General features: G+C 43.7%; 1 protein-coding gene across 2 annotated transcripts in view; it reads right to left on the bottom strand.

Moving 5' to 3' along the window:
• Nucleotides 1-14,225: 14,225 nt before the first annotated feature.
• Nucleotides 14,226-24,290, bottom strand: part of LOC115085370 (kinesin-like protein KIF20A) — a 128,848-nt gene continuing 118,783 nt past the window's right edge. The window contains exons 18-19 of one of the 2 annotated variants that reach the window (XM_029591304.1): nucleotides 17,140-17,250; nucleotides 14,226-14,724 (exon numbers count right to left, since the gene is read on the bottom strand). In XM_029591304.1, the coding sequence (XP_029447164.1) occupies nucleotides 14,461-14,724; nucleotides 17,140-17,250 (375 nt within the window). In that variant the 3' untranslated portion in view covers nucleotides 14,226-14,460. Of the gene's footprint in view, nucleotides 14,725-16,871; nucleotides 17,046-17,139; nucleotides 17,251-24,290 lie in introns of those variants that run through there. The other variant, XM_029591305.1, reaches the window with a different exon arrangement.

Raw genomic sequence — 24,290 nt, forward strand, 5'->3', positions numbered from 1 at the left:
GACTCTGAGGGCCGTGAGCAGTGCCCATCCTGCTCTCAGCCAAGAAAAGCAGGCACTCAGTGGGCCATGAGCAGTACCTATCCTGCTCTCAGCCAAGAAAAGCAGGCACTCAGCAGGCCATGAGCAGTACCTATCCTGTGCGCGGCTGAGAGAAGCAGAGTTCCAGCGCAATGTGAGCAGCACCGCTGCTGTGTGTGTGTACGAGAGAGCAATGTTAGTGAGAGATAGGGAGGGAGCCTGTGTAAGGGTGCATGTGTGTAAGAGAGGGGGCCTATCTGAGTGAATGGAGCCAGTGCCTGGACCAGGGAGAGGGGATGGCACAAGGCAGAAAGTTCACCAAGGGTGTCTAATACCCTTGCACCGGTCCTACACCCCTAACCATTAAGGTTTTCAGGATATCCATAATGAATAAGCCTGAAGAAGATTTACTTACACTGGCAACCCAGTGTATGCAAAACTCTCATATTCATTGTGGTAATCCTAAAAACTTGACTGAAAAGGTGTGCTTTCAGGAGAGGGTTGGGAAAGGCTGGGAGGGCAAGACCGGATCAGGTGGGGGTTAAGGGCTTGGAGGTGAGAGGATCGTGGGAATGTGAAAAGGGTGACAAATTGGCATGGGCTGTGAAGGTGAGAGGGGAATGTAAGAGGATCAACGGGAGGGATAGAGGTTGAGAGAGATGGTCTGCTGGAGGGGGTAGAGCAGGGCTTCCCAACTGTGGGTCGGGACCCCAAATGGGGTCACCAAACCTTCACTTGGGGTCACAAGTGCTTCAAATGTGAGCACCCTTCAGGTGCCAGTAGCATTAATAGTGGAAGTCAGCATGAGGCCTATGAGCAAGCACCTGCTCATGGGGCCTGCAGCGGCACTGGCTTTGCATGAGTTTCTGGGGTAACAGAACGCCCTGCATGAGGAGGGATCAGGGCTGCTGCAGGCCCTGTGAGCTTGCAGTAGCAGTCAGGCCCCCTGCTGACTTTCATTAGTAAAGCTGCAGCAGATCAGTCAGGTTTGGGACTAGCCAGGAGGGGAGAGGAGGAGATTGCCACTGCTCCTTCCTCCTCAGCCCTCACTAAATCCACCCAAGTAAAATGTTGCGTGCCTTCTATTCCCACCAGTTGTCATTTACCTGTAGCCCAGGAACCAAATTAAAATGTTGCCACTGACCCTGGCCAGGGGGCATGTTTGGCAAAAGGACTGTTTGAAGAGAAGGATGACAAGCAGGAGAGGTTTGAGGGTTGGATAAAGTGAAGAGGGATTGGCTGTGGAGGGTGAGGGAGGGAGGGAATGACAGAAGAGGTGGGATTAAAAGGGAATATGCTGCATGGAATGTGAGAGGCACTCTTGGATGATGGCGGCAGCCCAGTCTTATATAAATGCTCTTCAGACCTACCTGCTTTGCCTCAGCAACATGTCTCCTGCCATTGCAGTGTGTGTTGCCGTGAGTTCCCAGTTCCTGTCTCCTGTGTTCGTGATTCTTTATCCTGCCTCGTCTCACCTGGTCTTCCTTGTATAGCCTGCCTTGCCCTTCTGTATCATCCCATCTCTTCAGTGTGTATTTGTCTACCCCTAGCCTGACCCTCCAACTCTTGACCTCTTGCCTGGCCCTGACCATGATTGTCTGCCGACTGGACCTGACCATCTTTGTTAGCTGCCTGCCCCAATCTTGGCTGTCTCCAACTCTTAGTCTGCTGCATACCCTGACTCCAGCAAGCCATTAGACTCTCGTTCTTTTCACTACCCTAGGGACCCACCTAAGTCCTGCTGGCTGCCAGAATTCAAGGGCTCAACTTGCAGGAAAGGCGGCTAGGATAGGTGAAGCTCCAGACTGTCCCACTACAGGACTCATTTGCCAGCTGCTGGCATAGACCAAGTAGGTTCACCTATGAGGCTCTGTCAATTACACTTCAGTGCAAAGAACTCACACCTGCACTACCCTTCACAGAGAGGGGGATCCACTGGGGAGAGGAAGTCCTCTGGAAGGGATGGGAGTCGAGAGAGGGAATTAGCTGGAGTGCAGGGAGGGTAAGGAGGAGATATTGATGGAGGGTCTGCAGGCCTGCTAATCTGTTTTAGTCATCATCTGGGCTCATGCAAATTGCAAATTTAAGTGCTAAAATGGGGTCACATCCACTAAATGTTTGGGAAGCCCTGGGGTAGAGGATGAGAAAAGGGATCAGCTGTAGTATGTGGAGGGTGAAAGGCATGAGTTTGGGTGGGTGAGAACCATATCTTTGCTAATTATTTGTTGTTGTCCTCTGTTAATGTGAATTTTAAAGGGATAAAATGGGATCACATTGGCCTAAAGTTTGAAAAGCACTGCTCTATGCACTAAGGCGGCCATGATAAATCATATGATCATGGGTGCATTTAATTTTAAAGGCCAAGTATTCAAAATGTTTTAGAGAGATTGAGTTGATTAGCAATTCCCCCCATTCCCGTCATCTAATACCTTTGTAATACGCCAAGCCCCACCAAGATCCAATTTGCTACTTGGGAATCTCAACAACCACTACAAGGCCTCGCTTGTATTTGTGCATACTAGGGATGTGAATCGTTTTTCAACGATTAAAATTATCGTCCGATAATGTTTATATCGTCTTAAATCGTTATAGAACACGATACAATAGAAATTCTAACGATTTATCGTTAAAAATCGTTAAATCGTGTTAGTGCGCACTAACTCGAGTTAGTGCGCACTAACTCCCCGTTAGTGCGCACTAACTCGATTTAGTGCGCACTAACTGAAAATGATACAAATAAACACTTTCCAGGTCACTGAAGGTCAGTTAGGAATGAATATGTGTTCCTATTGGCTGGCTGCCCTCTTATCTATTGATGTTACCAAGGTTACCACTGAGGTGATGGTTGGGGGGATGGGAAATGGAACTGGAAACTAACGAACACCAACAGAAAATGAAACAAAGTGTTCACACTTCCCAGGTCAGTAAAGGTCACTTAGGAATGAATATGTATGTATGTATTCCTATTGGCTGGCTGTGCTCTTATCTATTGATGTTACCAATATGGTTGGGGGGATGTGAAATGGAAACAGTTGGAAGCTTGACAAAAAAAGTAATGTAATGATCAGTACTCACGTGACTAGAACTTGTTTGTTTATTATTTTTGTTAGCAGGCACCTGAAATGCTAGTGCATGTTGAATTTGCCAATCACTGTGCATTTTAGAAAGGTGGTCCTGGCTGGAACTGTACACAGTTCAAATATATGTAATTGATTGTTGGTAAGTGTATTTTTTAAGTAGCCACACTGGCACCAGTATGTTTACTTTTCCTCCTACTTAACTCACTAGCTCAGCTTTGTAAGAAGGGCTTCTCTGCTTGTGTGTTGTTTTTGTTTGGTGTGAGGAGAGCAGAAACATCAGATCTTTATTCAATCTACTACAGTCATCTCTTACAGTGCCCTATCCCTATTAATACCAGGAGTGTTGTGATCTTCCTGCACACAGTGCCCTAACCCTGATACCAGTCTGAGACAGCTCCCTCCCTGCATTACTAGTGAGAGGCTGGCTTCACAGACAGGGGGGAGCTGCCTGACCCTCACTCCTGACTTCCCCCATGTCCCAGCTAGTGAATGGTGTGTGGGTGAGGGGGGGGGGGAGGATGGTGAAGTCTGAGACAGCTCCCTCCCTGCATTACTAGTGAGAGGCTGGCTTCACAGACAGGGGGGAGCTGCCTGACCCTCACTCCTGACTTCCCCCATGTCCCAGCTAGTGAATGGTGTGTGGGTGAGGGGGGGGGGGGAGGATGGTGAAGTCTGAGACAGCTCCCTCCCTGCATTACTAGTGAGAGGCTGGCTTCACAGACAGGGGGGAGCTGCCTGACCCTCACTCCTGACTTCCCCCATGTCCCAGCTAGTGAATGGTGTGTGGGTGAGGGGGGGGGGGGGAGGATGGTGAAGTCTGAGACAGCTCCCTCCCTGCATTACTAGTGAGAGGCTGGCTTCACAGACAGGGGGGAGCTGCCTGACCCTCACTCCTGACTTCCCCCATGTCCCAGCTAGTGAATGGTGTGTGGGTGAGGGGGGGGGGAGGATGGTGAAGTCTGAGACAGCTCCCTCCCTGCATTACTAGTGAGAGGCTGGCTTCACAGACAGGGGGGAGCTGCCTGACCCTCACTCCTGACTTCCCCCATGTCCCAGCTAGTGAATGGTGTGTGGGTGAGGGGGGGGGGGTGGATGGTGAAGTCTGAGACAGCTCCCTCCCTGCATTACTAGTGAGAGGCTGGCTTCACAGACAGGGGGGAGCTGCCTGACCCTCACTCCTGACTTCCCCCATGTCCCAGCTAGTGAATGGTGTGTGGGTAAGGGGGGGGGGGGGGGAGGATGGTGAAGTCTGAGACAGCTCCCTCCCTGCATTACTAGTGAGAGGCTGGCTTCACAGACAGGGGGGAGCTGCCTGACCCTCACTCCTCCGGGGTATTGTGATCTTCCTGCACACAGTGCCCTATCCCTGATACCAGGGGTGTTGTGATCTTCCTGCATGCAGTGCCCTATCCCTATTAATACCAGGAGTGTTGTGATCTTCCTGCATGCAGTGCCCTATCCCTATTAATACCAGGAGTGTTGTGATCTTCCTGCATGCAGTGCCCTATCCCTGATATCGGGATGTGTGCAAGAAGATCACAACACCCCCGGAATCAGGAATAGGGCACTGTGTGCAGGAAGATCACAACACCCCCAGTATCAGGAATAGGGCACTGTGTGCAGGAAGATCACAACACCCCTGGTATTAGGGATAGGGCACTGTGTGCAGGAAGATCACAACACTCCTGGTATTAATAGGGATAGGGCACTGTGTGCAGGAAGATCACAATACCCCTGGTATCAGGGTTAGGGCACAAGTTCTAGTCACATTGACTGATCACATTACTTGTTTTGTCAAGCTACCAACTGTTTCCATTTCCCATCCCCCATATACTGTCAGTAGGAAACTTGGTAACATGAATAAATAAGAGGGCAGCCAATAGGAATACATATTCATTCCTAAACTGACCTTAACTGACCTGAAAAGTGTCAAATTGTATCATTTTCAGTTAGTGCGCACTAACTCCCAGTTAGTGCGCACTAACTCGAGTTAGTGCGCACTAATCGGAAAAAACGATTTTTAACGATTTTTTAACTAAAAAATCGTGCCTAAGACTATTTTCTTGCCCTGCCACACGATTTCTATCGTTAAGACGATATGGAAAACGATTCACATCCCTAGTGCATACACCCCTGGCCTATTAACTACTCACCCACCAAATGGGTTTCTGCTTACCTCTAGGAAGTATGCAACTCACAATTCTCTGAGGTTTTCTGAGAACACCGAGGTCAATGGTCACAGAAAAACATTCACAGACCACTTACTAAAAATCTTGGGATGATATAGCAACTCAGTCATCTGGGTCACTAATCTGTCATGAAAGATCTAGTAAAATAAAAAGTTTATTGAAAAGGCAGAATAGTGAATGTAAAAAGATTGAATACCTGCATTACAACATACATGGGAAAAGATTTTGTTTTTTGGGGTTGGTTTTTTTTTGTTTTTACATTTAAGAAAAAAAAAAAAAAAGACCCTGGAAAAGTGACAGCTGACAAGTAGCGGGCCAAGGAGCTTTCCAGGGAGGCAAACAGCTTGGAAGTTAGAGCTGGATAAAGAGTCCACTTCAGGTAGGAATAATGTTATAAAGGAGCTGGGAACCTGCGGCTTGAGGCCACATCTAGAAGGACAAACTGTAACACTGAAGGGAGTTTTAAGATGTTGCATGGAGCTTTCTGCCTGCCTGTTTCCCACTGTATATGAAATGCTACTGTCTTAAAGAAGGAATTGTGGTGTGATCGGTGAGGTAAAAAGCTAGAATAAGGATAAGACATTTCTGCAAGTTTCCTTGGTCATTTGGGTGTTTTGAAGCTAACTGGCAACAATCTAGAAGATTCTAGAGAGTTCTGAAAGGGTCCTAGAAGAGAATGGGTCTAATAGGCAAAAGAGCTATTTTCCTTTGATCCCCCAAACCAGGAAAGGACCCCTTGCTATGTGGGTCATATAGGCCAATCTTCCTAATAAATTCTGATATCCATATCTTAGCAAAGGTGTTACACCGCCTCAGATGGAATATCTGTTGCCAGCACTGAATGATGTGGTGCAGATCGGTTTTTTGAAAGGGAGAACATCTGTTGCCAACACTATACCGTTGTTCAATAAAATTCATTTGGCTGGGAAATTGCAAACTCCTGGAGCTGTCCTTTCCCTAGATGAGACCGAATCTCCTGGTGATATTGATTTATGGTCTCATGTCATTATGGTTTCCCTGACCAGTTTGTTAATTGGATACTGGCACTCTACATGCAACCCTAAAGCTCAGATATTAGTTAATGGAGCTCTCTCAGATCCATTCACTATGGGGTGGATTTTAAAAAGCATTTACTCGAGCAAAACTGGTTTTTGCTCGAGTAAATACACTTTACTCACGTAAGTGGGCTTTTCAAAATTGCTACAATATATGCCATTGAATTGTCCATAGGATTTACTCAAGTAAGTGCACTTTACTCGAGTAAATAGCTTTTGAAAATTGCTACGATAGTATGTCACATTTACATGCGTAACTCCTTTGAAAATGACCCCCTAAATTCGAGGGAACCAGGCAGAGGTGCCCTCTCTCTCCTCCTTCATTTAACTTGGCCCTTGAACCATTAGCCCAAAACATTAGTGTGTCTGAGGAAATTGAGGGATTTAAGTTTGGGTCTGCATCATAACATTTCATTAGATGCTGATGCTATTTTACTATATATTATAGGACTTGAAATAGTCCCAGTGCTTTTATCACTGCTGGAGAAATATGGAGCCTTGTCTCGCTATACTATCAACTATACAAAATCTTTTCTTGTGGTTAGGGCCTAGGACTGTTCAACAATAGTGAAGGGGCCATTTTTCCATGGCAGTAAATAAATATTTGTGGATAGAGGTCCTAATCAATTATGGAGACTTGTACAAGTTAAGGTATCCTAAGCTATTTATGGGCTGATTTGAACTGCTGGACCATTTTTCCCCTTATTGCTTTTGGGCAGAGCTTACTTAGTTAAAGTGGTGGTCCTGTAACATTTTATACTTTTTTCAACATCTTCCTTGTAATATTCCTCAGAGCATATTTCAAGATCTTAACTGAGCTATTTCCTCTTTCTTATGACATCAAAAACCACCACGTATAAAACGTCTGACTTTGCAATATCCCAGAAATTGTGTGTGTGTGTGTCGGGGGGGGGGGGGGGGTAGGATGTCCCAGACTTATTCATTTAGGGGTCAATGTTAAGACCCGCATATGCAGTTCCCAGCGCGCATGTTATAAAATCCGATGACCACATGCATGTGCAGGCAACTCTCACACAGGGAGGGGGGGGATTTTATAACCTACGCATGGAGATGCGATCTACCAGTCTCCTGTTCCCGCCTAGTCTGCTCTAATTAAGGAGTGGACTGGGAGGGGCAAGAACTTCCCTAACCCTACTCCTTCCCTTCCTACCTTTTCCCCCTCTCCTCCCCGACCTCTAACCTAACCCTACCTAGCCCCCTAATTTTTTATTTTAATACTTACTGGAGCAGAAGTATCTTCCACACACCGGCTGCCTGCAGGTGCGTGCTTCCCTAGGACAGTAGCTAATGGCGCTGCCCCCCCCCAGGGCCACCCCTTTCAGCAGACCCAGCATTTTTACACTCATGGCCAGGCCTGTTGTAAAATGCACATGGCATGCACAAGGCCCAGCCATGTGCTTAACCCCCAAAATTTACACGTGTGGCCCTTTTAAAATCAAGCCATTATGGTTTGGCCTCAAGATTAATAGGCATTAGACATTGGTTAGTATACTCTCATTCCTCATGCTTGACTATTTGCGGTTGGGGGGAGTTTAATTTTCCATCAATTCTTACTTTGCTTCATACCTCATTATGCTCGGATAGGAAGATAGGACACAATCTTGTCACATACTCTTAAAATTTGGTGCACTGCAAATTGCTAGTTTTTCAGTATGAGGCGTTATCTCCTATTTCCTAATTGCAGGGCAATCTGGTTTTGCCTCCTCTCATCCTGTCTCTGGATGTGAAAGACTAGAGTATAGGAGGCCTACAATTTTTAGATCAGATCTGGGTAAGGGGGGTCAATTTAAGAGTTTTCAGGACCTTCAGTCTGAATATCACATTGCAGAACATACACTTTTTTGCAATTGCAAAGGTCCATTATCCAACATCAGGATAGCTATAGAATATTACTACCTCACTCTGGTCTGGAATCTTCATTAATTTGACCTAGGCCTCTCAAACGTTTGATCTCCAGCCTTTAGATGTATTTATTTGATAGTATGTTTAACCCAGAGACATATCCCATAATTAGAGAGAAGTAGAATGAGGATTTATCATTGAATTTGGACAAGGATGAGTGGAGAGAGATATGGGGCTCAACCCTTAAATTGTCCCACTGGAATAAGGTACAAGAGTTAGTTATTTGTTATATAGATAGCCCTTGTTTTTCTCTGTTTAGTATAGCTAGCCCTCACTGTTGGAGGGGAGATGGAGATTCAGCTTCTTTTCATATGTGGTGGGATTGTCTCAACCTTTGGCAACAGGTTGGGACTTTGCTTTGAGAAGTTTGGGGGTCAACAACTTCAACTCAGACCATTCTTATGTTTGGTGGGCAGTTAGGACAATCTTGTCTTAACTAAATTTACAAAACTTCTTGTGAGCCAGCTATTGCATGCTGCCCCTATTACCATTGCTTATTAATGGAAGTCAACCCCTCCCCCCCATTTGCTTACTGGAAGCTAGTTGTGGCCAATATTGCTATAATGGGAAAGGACTCCTACTCTCTCCTTAAGAAGCAGGGGTGCCAATGACAACAGCTGGGAGCCATACTGGCTGTGGAGACAGTGGATGGATCAATTAAACCTTTGCATCATTCTACATGTACTTACATGTTCCCTGTAAAGCAATGTTATGCTGCATTGTTATATGTAAACCAGTAAGATGTTCCCAACAAATATCAGTCTATAAAAATGCTAAATAAATAAAGAGTTGAGCTGAGCATCTGTACAGAGCACAAGTTTTGTTTTGGCACACTTTTCTCTGATATAGCATAGAATTAAATTTTTCAGTTTGGGCCGGATTTTAATAGCTACGCGCGGGCATAGATATGTGCGGGCAACCTGGCGTGCACAAACCTACGCCTGATTTTAACACATGTGTGTGCAAGGGGGTGCATACTAGTGCACCTTGTGCACGCAGAGTCCTAGGAGAGCCCTGATGGCTGTCCCTGTTCCATCCTTCAGCCACCCCCCCCCCCCCCCCCAGCCCTACCTAAATCCCTCCCCTACCTTTATTTTATAAGTTGTGCCTGCCAGCTGATGGCCGGCCCACAATCCTAGGCACAGCAGCAAATGGCTGCTGTGCCTGGAGGCTCTGGCCCCACCCCTTTTTTCAAGCCCTGGGACATATGTGCATCCTGGGCTTTTTACAGGCACTGCCAGGCCTTTTGAAAATAGGCCTCTTTATTTTTAGTAGGGGCAATGATATAATGCTTGTTCAATGCATACTGTTATGGACTGTTACATCCCAAAATAAAGTTAAAAAAAGTTGTAAACATGCTTAGGGAAAAGGGGCAGTGGTAGGAGCAAGGTTGAGAGGCTGCATAAAAGGACATGAAACTTTGGCAGGAGGCGGAGGGTGGTTGGTCTTGCACATGTTTATCTACCTCATGTAGTACAGATCCAGAGCAGACAGGATGGGAAAGTTAGCTACTGTAAAGCAAAGTATAACAGATCTATGCCTTACCTGCATAAAAGGGGGATGAGAGAGGGCAGTTTTAACTTGCACACATTGGTGTAGAGGATGGGGGTAGTCAGTGTCTCTTTAAAACATCTACAGGGGACATAGAATGCAGCTGAGTAATTCTGTATCCATCTTTCTCTCTGTATCCATCTTTCTCTCTGCCCCCCTCTTTCCTCGCTCTCCTCCCTTCTCTTCCCCATCTTATCTCCTAGCCTGATTAAAATTAACCTCATAGTTTTCTTTCTTTTGTACATATGTATATAATTGCAATTCTTGTTTATAATTTTATTGCAAAACTTCCCATATTATTGTTCCCCCTTCTCGTTAATGCCTTATCATGTTTTTACTGTTCAATGTAAAGCGCCATGCCGTGCGTTTCTTTTTGCGTTACAATGTGAACCGATATGATATCCTGGATGAATGTCGGTATATAAAAATTTTAAATAAATAAATAAATCTCTGATTTCTTCAAATAGTGCAACAAGGGCAAAACAGCACACATACATTTGAAAATCAAATCTATATACATTTCCACCCCACCAATGGCCATTTTTGCCATGGGTACATATACATAGCTGCTATAAGCAGGCAGATACATTAACCCACTTCATAAATTATACTTATTTGGCCTTTTAAAAGCCCAGCAACCATAAAAATCAGTATGGAGGCATGTAGCCAAGCCCTTCCTGCACCACGTGCATTTTCAAAAGGGCCCGGCCACACACGTAAGTACTGATATGCATCTAAGTGCCAGGCCCTGAGAAACGGGCATGGTCTGGATGGGGAGGGGGCAGGACTGAGGCCAGCCAGGACAACAGCCATTAGCCGTTGTCCCTTGGAAGCAAGCACCAGCATGTGTAAATTAGTTCTGTTCCTGAGGAGCAGTAAGTAATAAAATTAAAAAATTGAGAAAAGGTAGGTTAGGTTAAAGGGGTGGGGAGGAGAGGGGAAAAGGGTAGGCAAGGGCAGTAGAAGAGGATAGGAAGGCTCATCTGCATAATGCTCCCAGCATCCCCTGGGAGAAGAGGCCAGAGATCACTGCAAGCAATCCAGGGATTGAATTCCACAGCCCCAGCTTCCAGGGGCCCTGCACCCTTTACAGTAGAAGAGGACCAGAAGGGCATGCCTAATGGCAGATGAATCTCAAACTCCTCAATTATTTGAGTCAAGATCAATTTAATGGTGGTTAAAAAGGATTGGTAAATATAGCTTTGGGAAATCTTTGGACTTATAAAAGTTTGGAGAAAGGTGATATATTCTTTAGAGTTTGTGTGTGTCTGAGGTAATCAGCAAGCCAGAGATAGTTAATTCTAGTGTCTGTCTTTCCCACCCATTCCACCCTTGATTTTTAGGCAAGAGATACTCATTAAAAATCAATCAGGTTCTTATCTAAAGCATACTATTGTACCAGCCCTTATTCAAAGTTTAATCATGCTCTTGTAGGACACAAGCTGATTACTTTATATTTACAGGTGCATTTTCAATTACTCTAATTCCAACTCCCTTAGTATCCTAAACTTAACTGGGAACTCAAAATTAAGATGAAGACAGCAGGCCAGCAGCAAGTAGGGGGCTTTCCAAACTTTTGCAGTGAGTGTCACATGTATGGTGAGAGAATGTATGCGTGCACTCATTGGAAAGAGCTCCTGGCTCTCAGGGAATGAGTCCGATTGCAGAGGCTACAGGAGCAGATATGGAGGAGCTGAGGCAGGCAGACAGCTACATTGATGAGAGCTTCAGGGACAGAGTAGCCAAGTCCCAAATTCACTCTGCAGCCCCAGTGCTGCCTTGGATCAGAAAGGTCTCCCAGTTGGAGAACATCACACTGGTGTAGCAGGAAGTGATCCTGTAGCCAAGGACCTGCTCTCCAGGTGATGTATTGTCATCTCACACTGAAGACTACTGCCCAGCAAGGAAGGGTTAGGCCAGCCATCATAGTTGGTGATTCATTAAAAATGTAGTTAGTGTGGCTGGTGGACATGAGGACTACTTGGTACCTTGCCTACCTGGTGCGGATATGGCAGACCTCACACGTGACCTAGATAGGATTATAGGGGAAGAGCCAGCAGTTGTGGTACATGTGGGCACCAACAACCTAGGAAAATATGGGAGAGGTTCTGGAAGCCAAATTTAGGATTTTAGATAGAAAGCTGAAATCCAGAACCTCCAGGGTGGCATTCTCTGACATGGTTCCTGTTCCACATGCAGATCACCAGAGGCAGGCAGAGCTCCAGAGTTTCAATGCATGGATGAATCGATGGTGCAGGGATTTAGGATTCAGTTTTGTAAGGAACTAAGGCAACCTTTACCAACGGCACTAAAACTTTTAACAAGGAGATAGAGCAGCTTTTAAACTGAGAACAAGAGGGAAAGGCGATAGTCACTGAGCAGTGCATGATTTAGAGGAATGTATCCTTGAAGGATACTAATGAAACAGGAGAGTTAGGGCATCCCAAAAGAGAGATTCCAATAAAAGCAAACGTAGTCCATGTGCCTACATGTAAAAAAAAAAAAAAATCACCTCAGCTAAAAATTTCCAAATTATCCCCAAGAACTGAAAAGGAGGTTAATACAAACAAAACACAATTTGAAATGTCTGTATGCCAATGCCAGAAGTCTAAGAAGTAAGATGGGAGAGTTAGATGTATAGTAGTAATGAGATTGACATAATTGACATCATGGAGACCTGGTGTAAGAATAACAATCAATGGACAGCACTATATCAAGGTACAAATTATATTGCAAGGATAGGGAGGATCAACTTGGTGGGGTGTGGCACTTTATGTTCAGGAGGGTATAGAGTCCAACAGGATAAAAGATCTTATAAGAGACTAAATGCTCAGTAGAAGTTATAGGGATAGAAATCCCATCTGTGTTGGGTAAGAGTATAGTGATAGGAGTATATACCATCCACCTGGACAAAATAGTATTTCATCATCTGTCTGACCAAGAGAAATCAGGGAAGCTAACCAATTTGGCAGTGAATAATGGGAGATTTCAATTACTGCAATAGTGACTGGGTAAATGTAACATCAGGACTTGCTAGAGACAAAGTTCCTGGATGTAATAAATGACTGCTTCATGCAGCATTTTTTTTTTTAATATGGCACCAGCCGCCCATTGCTCCTACCATGTGACAGGGGCCAGCCAATGGCACCGATAGCCCATGTCACATGGCAAGGGCAAAGGACCACCAGCACCATTTTGTTTACTGGCAGCCGACAGCCCGAGAGCAGGAGATCGCTCCTGGGACCCCAGCTGGACCACCAGGGACTTTAGGCAAGTTTTTTTTTTTTGGGGGGGGGGGGGGGGGTTCGGAAGAGTGAGGGATTGTAAATAATTAAATCTAAAGGATCAGGGTGTTTGTTTTTTTGGATCAGGACAGCCAAAAATAAAACCGGTCAGAACTGCGAGAAACAAAAATTTCCCACAGTTCTACAAAAACGAAACAGGAAACTATTACCTGTATGATACACATCTCTAAAGTCTTGTATCTGCAGGATCTCAAAACAGGATCTCAGTTTTAACTAAAAACATATTTAATCTCTACCAGCCAATGAAGATGTAAGCATCTGATGCACAAAGAGGTCGATTTTAAAAGGAGTGCATGTGCGTCGATGTGTTCGCAGGTCCCAGTGCATGTACATCTTATAAAACCCAAATGACCACCCACGTGCAGGTGGCCTGCGACTCATGCGGGGGGGGGGGGGTGGATTTTATAGCCTATTCGCAGCGACGCAATCAACTGGTCTCCAATTAAGGAGCAGACTGGGAGGGAACTTTCCTATCCCTAACCCCACTCTTCCTACCTCTTCCCCTCTCCACCCTGACCCCTAAATCTATCCTAGCTATCCCTTTGTTTCCCCCCCCCAACTTACTTCAAATTGGGGCATAAAATAAGTTGCACACACCGGCCAGCTGGCCGGTGCGTGAGTCATCGGGACAGTGCAAACTGGCACCCCCTGCCCCTTCTGCAGGGCCAACAGTTTGGCATGTAATTGGTATTATGCGCGTGGCTGGGCCCTTTCTAAAATTCGTGCGGTGCATGCAAGGCCCAGCCACACACGTAACCCCCATTTTTTTATGCACATGGCCCTTTTAAAATCAGGCTGATATTGCATAAATGTTTAAAAGAAACAAAAATACTTTTACTACTTACCAGTGGCATAATGAAGACACAAGTAGGAACCAGAGACTTAACTTGGGCAAATGTGAGTGGCGATTCACATTCAGGGCCTAGGTTTTCACAACATCTAGGTCAGTTTTACATCACACCTCCCATATCCCCTCATCTTACTGACTTCCAAAGGTGATTCCCCTCTTAGCATATAAGCAGTAGTTACAGCTTTTGGAAACTGGAAACTTGTTTCCATTTTTAATTTTATTCATATAAATAAATTCAAGACAGAAGTTAAACATACTCATGGATCAATACATTTTATTTTTCAGGGAATACATTTAAAACAGTCACTACAAAAACATATAAACACGATTCATCAGTTAAAACATGATACATCTGCAAAACAGACATGTGAGCTACAGGTTTTGCCCTTTGTGTATTTTTCATCAAATTAAATAAAATCAGTTTTTCCAGAGGGAAACCTTTTTAGTAAAACATAGTTACTAGCATGCAATTTTTCAATCTGACCAACCCTATATTTTGCGCAGAACAGACTGTTTCCTGGAAGGGTTAGAAGCTTCTTCAGATTTTCCTTGGCCCTTTAGGCTATTTTTAGGGCTGCCATTTACCGTAGATCTGATATTTGAAAACAACCCTCTCTTAGGTTTTGGCTGTTTAACATCCATTAAAGACGAGCGCTTTCTGTTTTCAGTCAGTTGATCTTGAAGTTCAGACACCATGGCTTCTAGTTCACCAATACGTCCTACACAGCTCTGCAGTTCTTGAATTTCCATTTCCTATACAAAATTTCAAACATAATCAATCTTTGTGGTTGTGCAATTTTATTTTAAATTGCGGATGACATATCAATGCGGTTTAACATCAAAGTTTATTCTTAAGAAAAATGTAAGAGTATTACCTCCTACATAAAAAAAATAAACACCACCTTTTTAAAATGTCTTCTTGCTGCAGAAATTTGCTATATTTCCTTCCACACTGATTTTATTTGGTGCCTTTTTTTTTCCTGACCAGTCTCACCAAGATGTAAGCCATTCTGTTCACTGCATCTGCAGTCCTAGTCCTTTACTGCTGGCTAACAAAAGGAGCAGATTCATTAAGGCTTTTCTCCTGTTTTGTGTCTATGGGAAAACCCCTTATTGAATCAGGTAAAAAGTGCAGTACATTTACCATATAGAAAACTTCTGTAGGATTCAATAAACTCTGGTATCTAGTACCACAGTTTAGATAATCCCCTTGTACATTTCTCTGCACTTTGGGGCCGATGCAATACAGTGCGACCCTAATGCCTCCTTGACAATGCGACCCCTAATTTTAATATTGAATGGCGCCCCCAGGAGAGGTGCCTGAGGCATGCTAGGAAAGCAGGCGCTGAACACTCAGTGCCCGCTTTCAACACGATTGTTTTGTTTTGGCCCCTTTCTTGGCAGAGGCAACATGCTATGGTAGCTCCACATCCTGGGGCTTGCCCAGCTTCATAACCCTCCTCAGACCTGAATTTTAAAAAAATCCCTGAAGGTCTAATATGAACCCCTTCTCCACTTTAAGCAGAATTTACATAATTTTCTATATGATGTCTCAGCCCCACTATCAGAAAAAAGCCCAGCTCCTTTCCAAACATGTTGTCCCCCAGATTGGAGGGGAGAGAGAGCAACTATCTACCTACAAGGCCCTTGTAGTAGTTAGCTATTTATCTCTCTAGGAGGCCCACTTTTACATGCAGAGTGATACATGCAAACAGAACAGTGCTCTCTTGTGAAGATTTGATGCCCTTCAGAGCGAGGAAACTCACACAAAGATGAGATCTGTACAATGTTCTCTTAACCTAGCTTGATGTGTACTGTTCTGTTCGTACTTCTCACTCTGCGTGTAAAAATGGCCCCTAACCTCCTACACTACTACCTAAACCTCACCTCTAGTTACTAGGTGGGCCTCCTATAGTAGCATAAATAGCTGCTTACTATGATGCCACCCTGAGACTCTCTCTCCCCATTCCCCTCCCACATCGTACCCCGGACTCCTCCCCAATCCCTCCCCTTTTAAAAATTTGCATCGCATTATGGTGTTTTTCGCTATAACGCGATTTGATAAATAACCCTGTAAAGACACAGGTAAATCTGCAAATCAGAGAACAGAGCAGTGCGTTGGCATCCATATTTAAACCAGATCCTCAAGTTACCTTATCCAGTAATTCTAGAAAAACAGTGACATGCAAGTTCAATGGATTACCTTGCCTGAGGTATGATTACTCACATTAAACTAAAGTAAAGCAAGGTTGAATATCAGGAAAAACAGCTTGAGTATTTTGCTCCTGAAGCTGGATAACATGAAAAATTACTATGTCTAAACTATTTTATTAAATTGGCTTCATAGTTACGAAGTGCTTTCTATAATAAATTACTGTATTTGATTTGCTCTTCAAGTTTATTAAGCTGTTTCCCCACTTGCAAATTAGCCACATGATGTCTTCAACTCATGATGTTTATCTTCAACTCATGGATGTTTATCTTGTAGACGTAATCTATATAGTACTTTAATGAATAAGTGAGTTAAAGCAGCAATAAAAAATTCAGAATTAAGCATTACATACAAAAAAAAAAAAAGTAGCCAGGTATAAAATGTGCTCTACCATATGTTTTTTGTAAGATAGGAGTTGATGGTAAATGAGATTATAATAAATGTTAAATCAATATTGCAACACATTGAAGAAATATATAGATTATATTCTGAACAAATTTTTTTTTGATGTTTTTCCACTGATAAACAAGATGTTTAAAACAGATGCACAAAATAAGCTGAAACAAGTAATACTTATAATGATTGGTTCATTTTTGCAAGCTATTTTATTATACCAAATACATGCAGAATGAAGCAAAAAGCCAGCTCCGACAGCCTAACACTAAACAAGAGTGAGACATTGCAACAGAGCTAAAAAAACTTTCTAATTTTTATATGAAATAACACCATCAGGGGAAAGAGAGCCACATTACTCTAATTATACCGAGTTTCTTTAAAACTGGAGCTGTGAAACAGAAAAGGACCACTCGATTCACCCATTTTTGCCGATTGTGCTGTCACATGTCAATCTGTGGTTTTCTCCCTAGCTCCCAGATGAAAAGAAATGTCAAAATCTAAAGAGACATGGATCAGATTTTCATTCTTAAGATTTTAACCAGCATCAGTACTGAGCATACCTTCAGTATTAGCATCTCTTTCAGCACTGCATTCTCCTCATTTGTTTTGCTAACTGCTTCATCACTTTCATCTTTCACATGCTTTATCTGAGCTTGCAAAGATTTTATAAGCTACCAAGGAAAGAAAAACAGTTAAAAGCATAATAATCCATATTAAAGTGATCTTGCTTAGTTCCTATTGTCTTTTTTTTTTTTTTAGTCAATGATATGACTATGCAGAATTGGTAAGGCACAATAGACAGATGCAGAGTCATGCTTACTAAGGGAAGCACAGGTTTTTTTTTATATCTGCTGAACTGGACTAATCTATTACAGTTTGAACACTGAGGATGTTGGCACTGGGGAGGGGGGGGGGGGGGGGGAGGAAGAGAAAATTAGCAGCATACAATAGAGTTACAGCATTACCAAGCTATTTTGTGTGCCCACATAGGGCCTCTCTTTTTTAGCCAGTTGAAGTAGTCCAGCTGAAGGCAAAAATCTTGTTTTCAACTTGGTCCCAGAGAATAGGAAAAGTAAATGCTTACCCTGTTTTTATTCTTTGATAGCAGCAGAAAGAGAAGTCACATGACCTGCACTACTCATTGAGGTACAAGACAGAACTTTCTAGGAAAGCATTCAGCATGTGTAAGAGACTTCCCAGGCTCATCCACACCTGCTGCTCTTCAGTTGACTGTACAGCCAAACTAAATTGCCAGTCAGATTTAATAGAAGAACCATCTCCAAAATGGGGGGGGAGGGGGGGCGGGTGGGCAGGGGCAGTCATAATCCATGACCAGTTTGAGAAACACTGATCTAGGTGCTCAAAAGTGGAATCACCAGCTAGGTTAAAACCATGTTGATATCCCATGACACTATGGAAGGTTCAAAGTTAGACCAGTTGAGGCATACCCCAACACCCTGACAACTAAGGCTAGGCTAATATCTGTTCCTGTTCTACTAGTTGGTGCCAGGTACCAATGGGACAAAGATGAACTGATGAGATTGCTTTTCAGCTCTTGATACACTAAAAACTAAGGCACACTGAAAAGAAAAAAACAAGAAGGTTCAACTAGATAACCTTTCAAAGGATTTCCAAATCAAAAAAAAGAAAGGCACTGATTTAAATTTAAAAAGTGGTACATTATAGATGAATTAGTAATTTAAAATGATGTGCCAAATATTTCTTTTTGGAGTTGGTTTTTATATCAGAGACCTTGACAGAACAGAAGCTGTTATTTGTGCAGCAGGACTTGTCCAAACTCAATTTCCTCCATTTGCAACCATATAATTTTCTGATAAAATCAGGATGACCTGAGGTGCTCATACAGCCCCAAACTAGCAATTACTACCCTCTCAGCAGGCAGGCTGTGAAGGTCAGAGAACTTTGGAATAGAATAATGAGCCTTGGTTCTACATTACTAGACAGAATGAAAGCTAGCATAATGGATTATTCAAGAACAAAAGGAAAGCACATGATCTTAGTTCATAAAGCACTATGAAGATCAGATTTTTCTACCTTCTAGAGTTCTAGTCAAATCTTGGATAGCAAAGGCATAGGAAATCTTACACATAGAAGCCTTTTCCCCAATAAATGGAGACAGCATATGTTGCTAAATTCTCTAATATCTTACTGGAGCAGAAAATTGGTACCTTGTTGTGCAGGACTGGCATTAGGAGATCCACCTGGAAAGCTCTCTCAAAAAATGTGTGCGCCATTCCTTGAATCCAAGGATAACTTGCATAGGTCCAGCATGCTACAATACAGTTGGACTCTAGCAAGGTTTTCTTTTCTTGCTAGATAAGTCATTTTCAAGGTTCGCGCACCCACTATTACATTCTGGCTGCTTCCTGACAGTAGATGAGTTCCCTTTCCTTCTTACTTGTTCAGGTAATACATGACTACCTAGGGACTACCTAGGGAGGAGGAATAGCCTAGTGGTTAGAGCAGTGGACTATGAACCAGGAGACCAGGGTTCAAGTCCCACTGTCACTCCTTGTGACCTTGGGCAAGTCACTTTACCCTACATTGCCTCAGGTACAAAAACTTAGATTGTAAGCCCTCTGGGGATAGAGAAATACCTCCAGTACCTGAATGTAAACCGGTGTGATATCTCAATGGAGATGAATGTCGGTATAAAAAAAAAAAAAAAAAAAAAAAAAAACACAACTTAGTTTGCACTATAACAATTTTGTTCACTGCCCAATTTAAGATGTTCAGGGCATCCAATATAGCCTTCTTCTCCAAGACGGTGATATGACATCGTATTGGAGGATCGTGGTCCCCAGCGTTGTCTTCTAGATGAGCTCCCCAGCACAGATTGGATGTACTAATGTTCATTATTTCATGTAAAGGATTTTGAAAAGGAAGACTCTCAGAGGTGTATTTTCCAATCAGCAAAGTGGGCAATTGCCAACAGGTGGCTACTCTGCTTGTGTCAGCACTATTGGTACCATGATGGCAAAAGTAAACTCCAGTGGTGGTGTTGCATCACCATAACAAATTAGGTAGGGGATCTTTTCCCCCTCTAGCCAGAGTGGGCAGGCCAAGGGTATAAAACTGCCACTAAAAACCCTCAGTGAGATTGTCATGGAAAACCTACCAAGTGACAGACACTGGAAATTACTCTAAATGTCGTCTGGTAGCCACTGAGTGGCCTGAGATTGGAAACATTAGGATCCCTTGAATTAGTCAGAAAGATGCATGCCATGGGAGCGATATGTACTACCACAACCATTAGGCCCAATATCAACATGGACCATGCTTGTGTCTGTTGACAAAATTAGTTCCCTTGCTGAGGCCATATTAGACTTTCTATTCTTAGGAGTTCACTGGGGATCTGCAAAGCAAAACTCAGGATCAAGGATCATCTTTAACTGGGGTAACTGGAAGAGTAGAGAATTGGGGAAGTTTATTATGAGTCTTAGTCATCCAGGTGTTGCAGTCACTATTTCCAATCATCCTCCTGCAGATGTCCTAGACAAGTTCTCACCAATCATTCATGACTATTCAAGGCACTTGAACACACAGAGTGTATGACAGACCAATAAGCGAGACATGGTACTTGTACTGAGTCCCCTCAACTAATCTGTTATTCTCCCACATAGAAAGACAGATATTTTCTGTGACTGCAGTAGACCTGCTGGAAGTCCAAAGAGCATAGCCAATCTAAACTTAGAAGGGGCAGACTGATGCCTAGGGAAAACATTAAAATGTTTACTTTTACACTCAAATCCCTTGGGTCCAGGATAGGTCTGAATCATTAAAAAGCATTTAAAGTAAATCTTCACTCATTCTCCAAGAGAGGGACAGATTCAGCTGGCAATGTACACAAGGAAGCTTTCACCTTTAGCGGGTCCTGAATGCTCTCTTGTGATGGATCACAGTGCTTGCAAATCTCAAGTATTTTAGCTGTGGATGTTCTAAAGAGACCCATTTGTAAGCCTTTGAAATCCAGTTTTGTTTACCCCTGCGCTATAGGGTGATCTTCCAGAATGTGGACTGGAAGAGTAGTTCTTACTTCTAGATCCACTCAAAAACCCAACCCTTGGTTTTATCAGGATGGTCATGAAAGGCTTAGGACACTTCTGACCTTCAGAGCCCTGACCACAGAGATCAGAGAACCCACAGATACATCAAGGGCAAAAGCTACTTCCTTTGAAAAGAACAAACTTCTGAGAAGGGAAAGGCAGGCCACAGAGCATCTAAAAGAGTGGTTTGGTTGTTTGTCTTTGACATTTTCCCCAAAGAGATTTTCTGAACACGACACGTAATGTACATTTTTTTTGAAGCATGAAGCTATGCTATTTTACAGTTAACAGCAATAGAAATGCAGACTCAAAAGCAGAGATCAAATGGACTAGACACACCTAACATGCCTTTCCTTTGGACAGAAAGGATTTAATTGTTAAGTCTTAAAAGACTGAAGAATAAAAACTGAACTTCACTCCACAGAGAATGCTACTGGTTATGTAAATCCAATAGTTCAAGTGGGAGGTGAGCAGAGAATTCTGATAAAACGGCTTTTTAACGAGGTCCAGTCTCTTAAGGTCACAGCATAGTGGAACAAAGGTGTTTTCAGCTTCTTGAGCTGATTTGGCCACTACATTCTGGTCAAGGAATTTGTTATGGTCAATTCCCAGTGTTATCTTGTTGTAATACTTTATCCACCTTCTTACTAACAAAAAGCACAAACCATATGTATTCAGACTCCACAGATTCTTGTAAGGAGGATAGGGGAGGGAATCCTTTGGGAAACACGCCTAGAACTCCTACATTCACACTAAATATAAGAGCATAGGTAGGGTCCTTTATTTTCAGTTTAAATTGATTTCACCCATAAATGCCCCGATTTAGGAAAAGGTGAAGATCAGTTGAAACCAATTTTTACCCGAACTCTGGTAATTCAGCAGTATAATGCAGTGGAAGTGCAGGTGTGCTGCAGAGAGAGAAGCAGTGGTGGGCCACAAGCAAAATTAGCTTCTCTCGTTCCCACCCCCTAAATCATCCAGCTGCCATCAGAAAAGAGGAAGCAGGCCAGCAATGAATCCAGAGAAGAGAGATTCCCCGCTCTCTACTAAAGCAGCTCTAGCCACAAGTCATCAGCAAGCAGCTTCTTACTTTGGTGCTGCCAGTTCCTTCTCCGTGAACATCCATCTGCAGCTGGAATTGAGAGGCACCACAGCCTTGCAAGACCCACAGATTCTAAATGCAGAGAGGGAAGTCTGAAATGGTCAACAGCCAGTTGCTTATCCAACATCTGCTGTCTGCATGCTGAAGGAATAGACATAAGGTATGTGCTGTTGGGGGGGAGGGAAGAGAACAAATTGTGTCAGCAGCCAAAGGGTAGGGGATTGTGTAAGAGGGAATGGGGGAGAGTTGATTGCTCCCCCATCTCTACTGCGCAATTATTGTGCCAGGAAAGTGGAGGAGACACGATTTTACAAACAAGAAGAGATGGATGATTGTGCTAAGGAGGAGTGGGTGGAGGGAGAATGGTTGTGCACATCAGGAAGAGAGGACGTGAGATCAGGGCTGGAAAAAAAAGGCCTCCCAATTGCTATGTGCTGGGAGGGAAGGAAGAGAGTTCCTGGAAGACAAGTTACCTAGAAGGATGAAAAAAGGAGGAGAGTGTGCCTGGCCATGGAGGGATTGCAAGAAGCAGGAAAAGGTAGGAACTGTGCCTGGGAAGGGGAGAGAAAACATTTTAATGTACATTTCACCTTTCTTGACACTTCAAAGCAGATTCAGATACTATAGGCACTTTCCTGTCCCCAGAGGGCTTACCATCTATCAGGGTTCATTCATCAAACTGCGACGTGGCCTTATCACATGCATTAGGGCCTTATCGCGTGCGATAACAGCCTACTGCACGCGATACCATCCGCATCAGGGCGGTACAATTCAAATGAGGGGAAGGGTAGGGTGGGATGGGGTTTGGGCAGAGTTATATGCAGACAGCGCTGTGAGCGATAATGTTTTATACATTAATCGCCGGCAACACCAAGGGAAATAACTAAACCTTTTCCCATGGTGCAATTGGTGCGAAAGCATGCAGCCCGGCCGCAACCGTGGCGGGCAAAAAAACGCAGTGCTGCAATGCAGCTGGCTGCACAATTTCACCCCCCACCCCTTTTTCTTTTTTAGTGCGGCTCATCATTCTGCTATAAATAAATATAGCAGAATGATGAACTGAGGCCTAAGTTTGTATCTGAAGCAAAGGAGAGTGAAGTGAATTACCCAAGGGCAAAATAGTTTTTGGAACTCGCCCCATCTACCTCCCCCCCCCCCCCCCCAAAAAAAAAAAAAGGCTAATGGTCTCAAAAAAACGGTGGTGACAGCAGTCCAGCAAGATATCCTTCCCCAACAGCTCAAAAGATGACAGAAAAACAAGTAGTTTGGTGGTGTCCAGGAAGCCTCTTGTGCATGTTGAAATATTTTCTGGAAAGCTCTGGAAAATTCTCACATCACCCAATACACATCATAGTATCAAGGTGTGAGATTCCTTGTTCTTGACTTGTGTGAAAAATCTGAATGACATCCTACAGTTACACTGAATGTGGTATATGCAAGTCCATTCCTTACCCCTTGACTTCTCCTGTAGGAAACAGAAGAGGTTTTTACTACTGTAAGCAACAAATATGAATACTGACCCCAAAAGGATGAGGAACTTCTGGCCAGAATGACAATACATGCCCAGGTTATTTGATCTGTCTGTTGTAACTAAGGGCTAGAGGATTTTTCTCCACAAACATGAGCTAAGACTGCCCAGGAAAGAGACAGGTCACAGAAGTGAAACAGAAATTAAAAACAGCCTATTCAAAGGGCAGGTCAGCTCACAGAAAAAAAGTGTTGATATGGCGAGACAGCTAATGAGTCAAGAGGTTGCAGAACAGAGATCATATCCTGGGGTCTGGGATCACCTTGCAGTAGGATCATTACCCCCCCCCCCCCCAATGGGAGAGGGGGCAAGTGGTCTGAAAGAGAAACAACTCTATCCATCCCGCTACTTGACTATGCATGAGCTTCTTACATATTCATGTTTTGCCTATTAAAAGCAGCCAGGGAGAGAGCTGGGGGGGGGGGGGGGGGGCTAGTGAAAGAACCATTAACATCTGATGACAATGCCTGAGCCCACATCCCCTGCCCCTCCCTGCGATGAAGCAGATGAGCTCCAATGGCCTGCGCATTAAGATGCCCTGCTGGCTGTTCGTCTTGAGCCTGTCTTTCTTCTCCAGGGCTCAGACCAGCCTTAACACAGCAAGTGACTGGGGCCCAGAATGCCTGCTCCCTTCAGCAGAGACTGCCTCCTCAAGAGACTGCTTCAGGCTGAAATGGAAGGTAATCTCCTAAAGTTATGGGGTTAATTTGCTAATTACTTTTATTAATATACCCTAAGCAAGTCAAGGTCTCTGATATGTTGTTACTAAGGATGCAGAGCTTTACTCAGTATAAAACAGTTGCTGAGCACCAAGGACTGTAGATACACGTTTTTGTTTTTTTTATTTTATCCTAACTGCTAAACCTGAAAAGTCTGATTCTGTAGAAAAAAAAAAACTTCTGTGGTCTTTTCTGAGCTATTTGGATTATATACAGGCCGATACAGTACAGTGCGCTCCGGTGGAGCCCAGGTTTGGACGAGCATTTGATGCGCTAGCTTTACCCCTTATACAGT

The sequence above is a fragment of the Rhinatrema bivittatum genome, chromosome 2 (genome assembly GCF_901001135.1).
Source record: "Rhinatrema bivittatum chromosome 2, aRhiBiv1.1, whole genome shotgun sequence".
In the NCBI taxonomy this organism is placed as follows: Eukaryota; Metazoa; Chordata; class Amphibia; order Gymnophiona; family Rhinatrematidae; genus Rhinatrema; species Rhinatrema bivittatum.